This window comes from Pseudomassariella vexata (genome assembly GCF_002105095.1).
Source record: "Pseudomassariella vexata strain CBS 129021 chromosome Unknown BCR38scaffold_6, whole genome shotgun sequence".
Classification (NCBI taxonomy): Eukaryota; Fungi; Ascomycota; class Sordariomycetes; order Amphisphaeriales; family Pseudomassariaceae; genus Pseudomassariella; species Pseudomassariella vexata.
This window is the reverse complement of record NW_024467961.1, coordinates 2,181,947-2,195,042: the sequence shown is the minus strand read 5'-3', so window position 1 is coordinate 2,195,042 and position 13,096 is coordinate 2,181,947. Positions and strand designations below refer to the sequence as shown.

At 50.1% G+C, this 13,096-nt stretch overlaps 3 protein-coding genes across 3 annotated transcripts; all 3 read left to right on the top strand.

Annotated features, from left to right (window-relative positions):
• Nucleotides 1-1,643: 1,643 nt before the first annotated feature.
• On the top strand, nt 1,644-2,566 carry BCR38DRAFT_341121 (putative methyltransferase-domain-containing protein; the record flags this gene model as incomplete). Its single annotated transcript, XM_040855844.1, has 3 exons — nt 1,644-1,894; nt 2,011-2,178; nt 2,257-2,566. 3 exons carry the CDS (start codon nt 1,644-1,646, stop codon nt 2,564-2,566), a joined length of 729 nt encoding a protein of 242 aa, XP_040716548.1.
• A 1,878-nt stretch (nt 2,567-4,444) lies between these two features.
• Nucleotides 4,445-4,861, top strand: BCR38DRAFT_298061 (RlpA-like double-psi beta-barrel-protein domain-containing protein-containing protein; the record flags this gene model as incomplete). Its single annotated transcript, XM_040854518.1, has 1 exon — nt 4,445-4,861. A coding segment is annotated over one exon (417 nt), but the record flags the coding sequence as incomplete, so codon positions are not given.
• Nucleotides 4,862-10,130: 5,269 nt separating this feature from the next.
• Nucleotides 10,131-12,674, top strand: BCR38DRAFT_457560 (uncharacterized protein; the record flags this gene model as incomplete). Its single annotated transcript, XM_040862055.1, has 2 exons — nt 10,131-10,202; nt 10,293-12,674. The coding sequence occupies 2 exons, from the start codon at nt 10,131-10,133 to the stop codon at nt 12,672-12,674; spliced, it is 2,454 nt and encodes an 817-aa protein (XP_040716546.1).
• Between the last annotated feature and the right edge of the window lie 422 nt (nt 12,675-13,096).

The window sequence follows — 13,096 nt, the reverse complement described above, 5'->3', positions numbered from 1 at the left end:
AAGCACACGTCAGATTCGCCAAGGCGATCAGCAGCAATGTGAATGCTAGTCCGAAATAGACGCAGTTGACAGCGATGATAACAGCGGGATTTAGACGCAGGATGTGGATGGACAACATAGCGTTGAGAGCATCTGCGAACTTGTCTGACAATTCAATGGCTCTGCTGTTGGCCCCGGCGTGCCACTGTATTTCCATGACTCGAAATCAAATGTGAGCTATCTGGGAAGTCCATAGGCAATTATCGATTGGATTTATTTGGGCTTCAGCGGCCTGTTTCAAACTTGAGAATATGTGGTAGTTCATCATGCTGCAATGGCATCCCACAGGTTGCACTGAGCGTGATTGTCAGGATGTCAGTCGTCACTTCGGGGTTGCCGACAACAATGTTGAAAGATATGAAGACAGATGAAAACCCAAGTACATTGGAGGCCAATAGCTGGATATCAACGATCTGAGGGGACTGTATGAGACCCGAATGGAGGCGCCCTCCTGAAGACATGTTTTTGCGTTTAAACGAAGCCATGACGGAAGTGGTACATTATCTGGCACCATGTAGCAGTTCAGTCTCGATCCCCCAGTTTCTCCAGACGTTTCGCCGTTAAAAGCAAAGGAGAACGCATCTAATGGGTATGTAGCAGCGATGACGGAGCTGAATGGGCCCCAAACTGGGGATTTGGGTCTCGAAGGGAATTTCGACAGTGGGAGGCGCGTTCAAAATAGATTCAGAGTCGAGCTAACTGTAGCCGCACCAAGAATGTCTTTTCGCGACCAAGAATATCGCCTGGAAGCACCTCACTCTCACTTGATGTACCGGAGTGACGTCGGGGGACAGTCATTCGGGTGCGTTGCCCAGAGAGTACAACATCGAGGTTAGCGGGGAGAAAACGACGGAGAAAGTCTGCGATATGCGTGCGACTGGAGGTAGTTGAGAGGCGTCAAACTGACAAGATGAGGAAAGCACAGGATCCCGAGCGCCGCTGCCCATCTAGCTATCTACTATCGTGATACACGACTATGGCGTCCCATGAGAAGCGCAACGGCATTGTCGAGAGTACGAAATGAAAAGAATAAGAACGCACAAACGACTTCGCGATGAGAAGCGGCTTTTCGACAATGTGGCAGGTGTAACTTCTACTGTACCTTACCAACTCGCGTTCAACGATATCCAGCGTAGGGGAAGACGCTGAAGATGGCGAGAGCGTGTATACTGGCTAAGAAGCCTCGCGACTGACAAGCGCGTTGAGCACCAATTTCTCCATGTTGGGATTTAGATGTCTCGCACGCATAGGCATGAAATCACTAGAGCGTGCAGCTGGCAGAAGATCAAATTCCAGTCCAAAGATTGTAATCAGACAGGACTACTGCCCAAAGGATTGTGGAAATTATACTGATGCTCCTAGCAAAATGATGCGGCATGGTCAGTCGGTACATCGAATTGGGTAAGTGAAGAAAGGGAACGGAAGCCAACGCTCTTTAAGGCCGATATCCGGCGGAAAAAGTTGCTCGAGTCGGAAGCCATCGCCTTCACGTCTCTGCCATAACTTTGAGGTATTCAAGCTAACAACGCAAGGAGATATGTCTTCAAGATAATCAAACTGACACTTCTCATTCCCCTGACTATGCGTGAGGACCTTCACTTGAAATGACCAATCTCAACCAAAGATCGCCCTCTCCGGAGTTTTGCCCTTTAGCAATCGGGCCAGATTTGTCACCTCTACCGCATCTCAAAGCCGCTGGGACTACCAGCGTCGACTTCGCGGGCCTCCTCTCAAGTCCTCTCCTATTGCACGAAGATCTGTCGTCTGGATGCGGTGGTCAGACGTGGCCGGCGGGCATGCTGCTCGCAAAGCATATGCTCCGCTACCATCGAGATGACTTGCGCGAGTCCAGAATGTGGGTTTAAATTTTCGCTGAAATCCGCCATGCGCTGTCACTCCAGCAATCGTGTTGCACTACGTATTTGGGCGGGGTGGAGGAGTCCATAACAGCTGACATTTTCACTGTGGCAGACTCGAACTTGGCGCTGGCGGTGGTCTCGTGGGACTGGCCGTGGCAAAGGGATGCAATGTCGAGAAGCCGCTCGTCATCACTGACCAGCGAGCGATGCTTTCGCTCATGAAGCACAACATCTCGTTGAATCAGCTGGATGGTGAAGTTGAAGCTGTGGTACTGGATTGGTAAGCCTGATTCCTTGCCCATAGTGACGATCTTTTCCCCAGGTCGTATAATTACTAACTCGTGGCTGCGTCTTCTAGGGGCGAGCTGCTCGGGGAGGACATCCTGCATCTAAAACCCGATGTTATACTCGCTGCCGACTGCGTCTATTTCGAACCAGCATTCCCATTGCTGCTGACCACTTTGGCGGACTTGCTGACGTTGTGCCCCTCGGCACAGGTCTTCTTCTGTTTCAAGAAAAGGCGCCGAGCTGATATGCAATTCCTCAAGAAGGCCCAGAAGGCTTTCAACGTGGTAGAAATCATGGATGAAGACCGGCCAGTGTTCAGCCGTCAGGGCTTGTTTCTTTACAGCTTCACGGCTAAGACACAGCAACGCAATGGGTCTTAAAAGACGAATTGAGACTGGTCCGAACTCAGGAGTGTCATCATATGGTTCCTTGGAAACGCAAATCATTACCTTGCGCTATGCCGATTTCATCTACTGCCTTCCCACTTTCCGTAAAGGAGGTTCGGCTATTTTTACCAAGTGGTAAGCCACTGCTGTTCGGGATGCATCCCCGACATTTCTTACGTCCCAACACCTGTTGGCATCATTTTGATCGACCAGACGCTATGACTAAGTTTGCGACCGGTCGAGATCTACCGGACTCCGTTGAATCCACCTGCTGTGGATATAACCAAACGGCAATCACGAAACACAATTTCGAGTTCCAAACAAACGTTGAGCAAGTCCTAAGCGTTTGAATCCTGATAGATCTCGTTGAGCATAATAAAGATCGAGTTGCCAGTTACAGAGACGCTATCTTTGCCTAGGGTAGGCCAGTGCGCACCAATGCATGTTGTGGTTGTCCTCGATGCAGGCTCGAGATGCAGGTGCAAATAACCCAATCCAGCGTTGGAAGACTTGTACTGAGGCGGCATCTTGACACACTCGTGCTTTCTAGCCACATGCTCCCAATGCAACACCCCGTTAACAACTATTTGCTTATGGCGTCCTCTGGGCCTGTGCGATTGCACTTCAGCATACTCGTCGTTGGCTAGCTGCCGGCTGCCTCCACCGCCAGGTCACAGCGGCAATGTTTGTGGAGTTGAAGAGTTTTCCTGCGCATCCTTCATCACACCTTGATGCGATCCAAGATTCTAAGGAGATGCTTGCCAAGCAAGACAGTTAGAACATCCGTCAGCTCGGGCACGTGAAGGGATCGCCAGGAACAAGAGGCCCGACGACTGTGCCTATTTCAGGGGCTCCAGTATTCCTATTGGTTCGTCATCACGGAGTGCGGACAGTGCCTTGCAGTCCCGGCATGTCCACAAATCCAGTTGGACACGAAGTTGTGGTGGTGGTGCCATCCCTCTTGCCTGGCGCCCTAGAATGTGCATTCAGATACTTGATGCTCACTGGTCAGGTGCAGACATAGACATGGCCAGCCCCTACCCTAGCGGGCCAGCGACGCTTGGATGCAAGTTCGTCCAATAGTTGGCCCGGTCAGCAGCAAGGGTGTTCTAAACCCGATCCTGCTTCGACTGCTTTTGTTCCCCGTCTTGTCGTCTGCCAAGTCGGCGTGTGCCCGTCAGGCTGGGAGGTAATAAAGGGCACCCCCGTCGCTCTCTTCGTCGAGGTTCAGTCAGTCGTGATCCTGACAATACCTTTACCACTACATTCCTTTCCTGAGCAGTGCTCACTGTATACATTCTTTTCAAGCGAGTGCTCACGACGTTCACTCAAGTAGTAAACGACACTACCGACTCTATCAACGAACTAGGCTTGAAGCCTTCTCCCTCATTCTGCTTGTACCAGCCTACAAGAAGCAAAAACGGTCCTTACACAACCAGACACAAATCAGACCCAAGCCAAACCTACACTGCGATTTTCAAGATGAAGTCCACCATCATCTCTGCTGCATTCATGGCCTCCATGGCCGTTGCCCAACCTCATGGTCATCACCACCGCCGTCATCACCATGAGAAGCGCGATGTGGTTATTGAGTGGGTGACTGAATGGGCAACCGCTACGGTCGTCGTAGATGAGACCGGCATCGAGACCATTTTACCTTCAACGACATACGGGGCCGAGCCCTCCGTCCAGACGTCTGCAGGAAACTTCCTTCAGAGTTCGTCCACGACAAGCTCCTCGACTTCCGTTCCAACTACCTTGACTGTTCCCACTACCACGACTGCGCCCGTTGTACTGCCTACTACCTTAAGCACCACCAAGGTTCCCGCGGTTGAGAACCCTACCACTACTGTGCCCGTTGCCCTGCCTACTAGCACTACTGAGATTCCAATCGTTGCAGCGGCTGCGCCTTCAGCAGCTAGCAGTAGTAGTTCCAGCGGAGATTCCAGTGGTGGCGCCGACGTTCATAGCGGCGACATAACCTACTACACCGTTGGCCCAGGAGCATGTGGTTATGACGACAGTGGTGCGGACGAAACGAAGAACATCGTGGCCATCGCGGCCGATGACTTTGGCCCGCTCACCAGTCTCGGCGTAAACCAACCTGCCAACCCTCTGTGCGACCAAACTATTACCATTAGCGCGAACGGCAAGACCACCACTGCCACCATTCGTGACAAGTGCCCGGGCTGTGATTTGGGTTCAATTGATGTGTCGTCAAAGACCTTCATGGAACTCTTTGGCAGTCTTGATGGCGGTCGCGAACCCGTCACATGGTGGTACAACTAAACTGGGTAGTTTGGTTTTCATTGGGTGTCTTACTGAGCGCATCATGGTTATGGATCTGAAACATGACGCTGGACGCTGGACGACGAACGGCGTAACGAATTTCTTCAATGGCTGCTGTTCGCAATTGGCCTGGTTCACTTGCTCATCAATTATGACAATATCATCCGAAATCCGATATTAGGAACACGGAACCTGGCTACAATTTCTTGTATCACATTGCCCGAAAAATGGGGCTTATGGTCAAAACAGCGGATGTTTTGGAGTATTGTTTGTTTAGAACGGGCATTGGGCATGGGAAAAAAAGAAAAAACACAGCTGCGGCACCAAACACGAGCGGTGCCTAGGACTAGCACTGGCTAACTCTACGCTGTCTCACGGCTTCAATTCTTGTAAATAACATTAAGACATTCGACATTTATTTCATACATCTTCTGCCACTGTAATGACTTTTCGTGAGATCGGATGACATGTTGGGGGTGGACAGTCTTACGGCCCACATAAGGTTCGCTGGGAAGGTTCGATGGGACAGCACAGAGCACCAGTTCGTCCCGAGCACGGTAGGCTGTGAATTCTGGTCAATCTGTGCGAGATTGCGAGATTGCGTGTTCATGGCGGCTTTAGGTGCACCGCCTTGTTACTACTGACTAGATTTGCGAGGGCTGTGCAACGTGGGATGTTCGTGTGGGTTGTGCTATGGATGCATAAGGCCATTGCTCCTTTCTGGCGGCGCCTGTGAGACTTGCAGGACAGGAATAAGAGGTTCACTGCACAATGTGTTTCTTCCCACTTCTTGACAATATCTCATATTTTAATAATAATATTAAATACGCCGTAGGTGTTAACCCTCGGTACCTCTACAAGTACTCCCTTAAGGGGCTATAGATGATATAGCGGGCCCTTAAGCCGCGTCGGGCGGTTATACAGGTAAACTTGTAGCCAAACGACTACTAAACCTCCTGTCCCTCCCTAAGTCTGTGCTACAACCCCTGCCTGAACTACCGATAAGTGTGGTAATGTGGCACTTAAATTCGTCCTCAGGGGTGGGATGCTGCTGATGTGCAGAAGATGCTCGACTATTTTTTTTGTCGCGACAAGTCGTAGTATCTGCTAATTGGGGTTCTCGTCGAGCGTATACATCTCAACCATACGCTCAAGTGGATAGACCGTAACGTGGTCTAGACGCTCGCAAGAATCGCGGCGAGAGGGCGTGCTGCGCGCCTTCTATCGTGAGGGGACGGGTTCGCCGACGAGCGTTATCGGATAGGCGAGGTCCGATAAGGGGCCGGATTAACGATTCGAATTCTGGACCGGCTGTCGAGTTATATTCCGCCGACGTAGTGCTTGACGGTCGACTGGCTAGGATGCTCGTAATCCTAAACTGCACCAATCTCCCTATTATCGCTAGGTAGGCGAAGTCAACAAGGTGGGCAGCGCGCCATAAGGGTTGACTAAACCCCCTTGTGTGTCAGCTGCAGGATTCGAACCCGCGACTCGTCACCGACCCAAGTGGGCGAGGCTGAAATCGGGACTTATCTACCAGCGAAGTGACCAACTACACCAGCCGACCTCATATTTTATAAACATGCCATCGACGTCTTGATTAGGTTAGAGTGGCAAGGTCTAGACACATTGGTAACCGCGAAATGGGAGTCATGGGACCCCGAAGAGTGTATTGAGGCATTGTCGAAACTGGTGAATTGTTGGACTCAAAATGATTTCAGGCTTCTCTCATCTGAAAGAGATAATGCTGTGAGACTCAACATGGAGTGAGTACATGCCATAATTAAGGTGTCCTGTACCAGTGAATCGACAGGATTGCAGGAAAGCAATACTGAGAAGCCCCGCTGAAGACACAGCTCAATTGGCAGTATTGACGTCGGTTTTATTTGTTCAAATCGTCTTATAGTTTTCGGGAACACAGAACGACAGACACTGTAACTCAACTGACTCACTCATTCGAGTGTAAAGCCTGACGTATGAAAATAAAGCGTCCCGACATTTCGAGCTCAGGAATACCCTTCCCATACGATCGTCATAAATGAGACCAAGTACCCACAGCCTGAAGACTCGTGACTCGACACACTACTTATAAGTGAACTATTTATATGTCAGGAACTGTTGACCGTGTTCGGTAACTACTCGCCATATGTGCTATACATCAATTACGGGTCTATCCACTCTTGAAGGCTATCGCTCATTCCAGTCCAGCAGCAACGGGAACTTTCAGATAGCAAGGAACACTCTGGTGGTGCCGGAGCTCAGGGGGGTTCGGATTTAGCAAAAATGACAACGGTTATAGTATGCCTATTCATTGACACTCGCACGGCTATTGCCGCATATGGACACTAAGATGATTGGACTTCAACGTAAATAACTAAAATTTCAGTGAGTATATTTGAGAGGAATCTGGTGCGATATTATGTATATAGTTGAAATCGGAGCAGTGGAGTGCTGTGCAGCATCCAGTAGAGGCTACAGAACACCGGTTGCTTGAGTAGGCTCTGAAGAAATCACTCGCATATTGCGGGGTTTGAACTCTCAATGGTCTTATAAGATATGGAAAATTGGCTGCATGGCAAGCTGTACTCGACCTCACCATCGACTACTTTATAGGCTGGGCTACTGCTGTTCGCGCATCGCGATCCGTCTGAATCTCCACCATGATGAACTTGTACCCCTGGTTATTATTTCGTCCCAAGGTAGCCTATGAATGCCTTTTTAAACTTGAGGGGCTACTGACCTTTGTGATGCCTGAGAAAAACAGGCTCAATCAAATAATTGCTTTCTTGACGTACGACTTACTCAGTATATGCTTACAGAAATTTGAAGGTCGTTGACCGTGCAGAAAACAAACCCGCTCTGGCTTATGTACGGATAACCAACTCAGAACAGAGATCAGGGAGCTTAATTTATCCGTACTGTGTCTCGAATAAGCTGTTTACAGCCACAAACAAGACTTCATAGAAATATAGCAGCATCTTGTCTGGGGAGCGTTAACGTCTTGCGTCTTGCCATGCACTTCTCCATGCGTGAGATGGAGATTCAAGGTCCTGCAGCTATTCTCCATCAAACGATTTTCTGGCACTATCAAATGAAAGAAAAACCTGTAAGTACATCGTTTTCTCCTCAGACTAGGACATGAAGGTAAGCATCTTGATTGACGTAAAGGCACTTTGGGGCACCGGGACTACGACTCGTGTGGAGAAAGACTAACTTCCAGCCTCAGAACTACTTAGACATCAGACATGTCTTGATATAAAATTCGCCATCGAGAGGAGGTCTGGAAAGGATGCTCGGGCAGTGGAAGCCGTCTATTGTCCGAGATGGGCCGACCATGTTAGAAGGTGACGAGCATGCAGCGGATATTGGTAGATCGCTACCGGGTAGCTACATAGCAGGTTCACTAGGTAAAAGAGTAATAGAGTGTAACAGGTTGTTATTATTGTGTATTGTGGTAGTGTATATGTTAAGTCTACTGATACGTGACCCCAAGGAGGGCCACCCGGTAGCTATAGATAAGACAGGCAGCCTAAGAGAGCCTGTACACACACTTTACACCCCATATGCACTTGCATCATCTACCTATGGGGGTTGGGCCTATGCGTCTAGGTACAAGATTTTGTTTGCTAGATTTATTATCCTCTAAATTCCTTTATCATTTACATTCCTAATAGATTCAAGGCGTTTTGTATTTGTTTATAATAAATGGCTTCTTTTCGTTTCCGGGTAATCCTGTATTAGCTATGAACCTCTTCGCACAATAGCAGTCAAACGGAATAAGATGGAATACCAGAAAATTCGTGTGATTTCTGGAACAATCTGTCGGCCTGACAGCTGGCTGTGACATCTGAGAGGTACGAAACGTCCGGCAAGCTAGGCTTGACTTATGCCACATGGTATTTCTCGAGGTTGTGTGTTGGACGTGATGCATCCTTACTGCAAATAGAACCGCGTCCCTTGTGCGTTACACGATGTAGTTAAGCACGATTACTCAGGGTAGGAAAGCCCATGCTGGTATACCCCGATTGATTTCATACATTGAAACTCCATTTTCTAGATGGAAGCTGCGCGATTCGGTCCTTCGCAAAGTGATTTCGACGATACCCGATGGGTTGCTGTACTCACACGGCTAGACGGCTAGAGGGCCACTCGACAGGCACTATGACCCACGGGAAGCTGGCATCGATACACTTCAGTACCATCAGAATCAGACTGCAAAGGTCATCCTAGGGAAGGTCATCCTAGGGCTACAACTCCGCGCGCCTACAGATAGGTTGTTCTGAAGGGGAATGGTATAGTTGCTTCCTTTCTTCTCCACCAAGTCCATCTTGGGTAATTCCGTTTAGTCCACGGATTACTGTTTCGCCCGCACTTTGTCTATAAATAAAGTCGCATCCTGATTGCTGACCGGGAGCGATTGGAGAGGGCTTCAAAAGTTCACACCAAGGTTGCGCTAACTCGCTATATTGGACAAGCAGCCCCACAGTTCTTCAGGTCTATTGGAGGTAAGGCGCTAAGGCGCTAAGGGGGAGGCTTGCAGCCTGGCTGCCCAGCTAGCAGGCGCTTGTATCAGCTCAGCGTGGTGGCTTCCAGTTACCATCCTTGCGGCCCTCCTCGCTTCCACCCCTCTCCGAACACTGGGCCAACATGCATGAAAATGGCAACGGCCAGGGGATCGATCTTGGTTTCTTCGCGGTTGTCTGCCCAGGTCGAAGGACGGTTGGATGTCAGGGCTTGCTTGGGCAGACCCGACCGTCTGTTTCCCAGAACATGGCTGCGTCACAGATGTACTTGATCTTCTCTGTTCGTTCGTCCATCAGACTTTATTTACTTAGTTTCTTTGCCTTGCCTTGTTTGATTTTACCAGCCGAGGAATAAATTTTCTAAAGTGCTATCTCCGTCATCACCCGAGCGAGGAACCAGAATTCCAGAAACTATCGTGTCTCGTGTTTGCGCCGACGCGATAGGCCGCGAGCCTGTTGCATTTCAGCTGGCCTTCCAGCAGAGACTCTGACCGAGGCTTACAATCATTCTCATGAGATAAAGCCCGGGTGCGGCAGTCAGGCAATGCTGTTGACCGACGATTGCGAACCACTGTCTTCGACTACAAACCAGCTGGCGATTGAGTCCTTCGTTTATACCTGCATCTTGGTCGAAACCCGGGCCGAATCTCTGCTACCATTGCATGTTTCTTGCACATCTCTCTTTGCAATAGAGAGAAGAAGGCCACCGACACGATTTGACTCTGCTGCATGATGCAGCGGCAATCATGTCAAATCACGGCTATTCCCAAAACAAGTCGCAGGATACGTGCCGGGCCGGTCAGACTGGTCAGAGTTTGGTACACAAAGTCTCGAACCTCTCAGATGGTGTTTACGATGAGCCACTCGAGGCGAGGATTGGGGCCCGAGAGTCGCTAGTGTCGTTACAGTCGCACTGCACATCGCCCACACTCGGATCCGTCCCTGAACACCACCAACATTCCTACTCGGGCGCCTCGTCGTCGTGGTCAGTTCCTTTCATAGGCTCCCCCAATGCCAGATATGAAACATTCAAAATAAGGCCGGGCTTGGGTCGAGGCAAAAGCTTTCTCAGAAGATCGCGAGAAACAATCAGCGACGATGAGGGCTACGATATGTCATTGCTGAAGTCGGCTGCTCCTCTTGGATCGTCAGACCCTCAAGATGCTGCCGCCGCTAACGAGCCTGTCGAGCCCGTCTTTGATGTGTCGTTTTTTTCGGGGCCTATGGGCTCTCAGGACGAGGAGTTTTTGCGGAACTTGCAACAGCAAGAAGCGAACGGCAAGTTGACAGGAGGCTTGGGGGCTGGCCTAGGCATGAACCCCAACACGAGGATCAATGGTGAAGAGCTCTTGACTACCAGTCCCACTCTGAAGCGTAGCTTCTCCCGGTCCCTGTCATTCAGGCAAAAACCCACCATCAAAGGCCTGGGACAAACCGAGGCCAACAAGCGAGGCGAGGTGATTGAGGTCATCATAGAAGAACCATCAGATATCGATTTGAGCTCGATGGTCTGCCCGAGTCCCCTGGGTATAGATCCAAATCATATGAGGCGTACAACACTTCCAGTGGCGCAGAGCAAGACGGAGGTATTTTACCCTCAACCTAATTGGAAGCCGTTCAGCATGAGATGGCCATACCTACTAAGCCTTATTCTGGTATCGCTTGGCCTCTCCATAGGCGTGGAGTTGTTGTGCCAGAAGTCGGCGCTGGAACCGTTGATGAGATTCAAGAGCGGCGATGACATCAGTCCTTTGGACTACTTCGTGCTGAAGTTTGTGCCAACGCTCATAACCGTCTCGTATGGTGTTTTGTGGCAAATTACCGACAATGAAGTAAAGCGACTTGAGGCTTTCTACCAGATGAGCAAGGAAGGGGGGGCATTGGCAGCGGAGTCCATCAACGTCGACTACATCACTCAATTCAACTTCACGAGGCCATTCCGTGCCTCCCAGCGACGACACTACGCGGTGGTTGTCTCATCTATCTCAACACTCCTGGCCGTCTCTTTGGTCCCGACCCTTGGCACTGCCTGTCTTGTCTTGAATCCGAGCAGAGAAGAAAGAAGGCAGCGCAGTGATGTTGAGAAGACCATCATAATCAACCCTGTACTGTCTCGGCTTCTCTCTTCCGCCTTCGTGCTCCTAGCGCTGCTAGGAAGCGGGCTGTTATACCAACTGCAGTCTCGACGTTCTGGCCTGCTCGCCGATGTTAAGGGAATTGCGGGGCTCGCTTCCATGGCCGTTGTAAGTCATATCATGACGGATTTCAAAGACATGGACGTGTCGAAGCCAAAGGACATCCACTACAGGCTGAGAAACCATCGCTACGTACTACGAAACTCCTCATTGGCTCCAGACGATGAAAACCCGCCATCCACACAAGAGGCCGACAGATACACAATTTCGCACTTGCCGGAAAACCCTCACCCTCTCATGCTGCGTGCCGAAGGTGGAATGCCGTTTATCTTCTCAATTGCACTCTTCCTTGGTTTCATTCCATTGTTTCTCTTTACGCCAGTGAGCGTGTTGACGGATAAAGCCCCCTGGGTGGTGACGGCACTTGCAGTCGCCATCAAACTGAGCTGGGGAAGCCTGGAAACGGCCATCCGTATGATGGAACCTTATTACATATTGAGCAAGCGGCACGCGTCTGCGAAGACCCTCACGCTCGACTACACTGCTGTGCCGTTTGGCTACGTTGCTTTGAGAGCCCTTTGGAACAAGCACTGGATGGTAGCCCTCGTGGGCTTTGGTACCGTTCTTGCCGAGACACTTACCATCTTCGTTACGGGCCTAGCGACGGTCGAAGGCAAACTATTTCTCGACAAGATCCAAGCTCCGCCGGACCCAAATCACGCCGGCGGCGGCCTAGGATCCAAAACACCTGATCAGTCGCTAAATGGAGGCCAAGAAACCTTTCTTTCGGCCTCCGTCTCTGTATTGTTCACCGTCTTCATCCTGGTCTACATGGCTTTTGTCTCAACTATAGTCTTCACGAGAAGAAGACATCCTTTCCTGCCCAGACAGCCAAACACCATCGCCAGTGTACTCGCCTTCATGCACCAGAGCAAGATGCTCTACGATTTCGTTGGTACGGCCAAGTTCAGCAACGCTGAAATGGTGCGCAAGCTTGAGGGAATTGGCAAAACGTACGGGCTGGGCTGGTTTGAGGGCCGGGACGGCCAGACGCATTGTGGTGTCGATGAAGAGGAGTTGACGGGAAGCTACAAACACGGTATTGACTATTCCCAGGGGAATAAGCCGTGGGATACGGAGTGGCAGACATTCTAAGAGCTGTGAGTCGGCGGTAAGGAGGTGTACATGGATAAATTGGATATCATACAGCCCTACGAAGTACTTGGATATTGGATAATCAACCCCCTTGGTTGCATCAATTCAAACGATGTTGCCTATGTTGCATACCATGGTAAATAGCGCCCTGGCCTGCCTGTTCAAGGAGCGTCAAATGTGGATGATACTAGAATTGTTTATTCCCATGGAGATAATGATAGGTTGGTCTATCATGATGGAAAAATTTCGGTATGCTGAACAATGGCAAGAACGTTTTCATGTTGTTCAAAATGACGTAATTTGAGTCTTAGCATGAAGTTGAAAAGGCGACGTCACACCAATCAAGGATACTCGACTTCAGATTCCGGCATGACATGACGGGAATCGACTTCGTACCTGCATCGAATCCTGCCGTACCACTA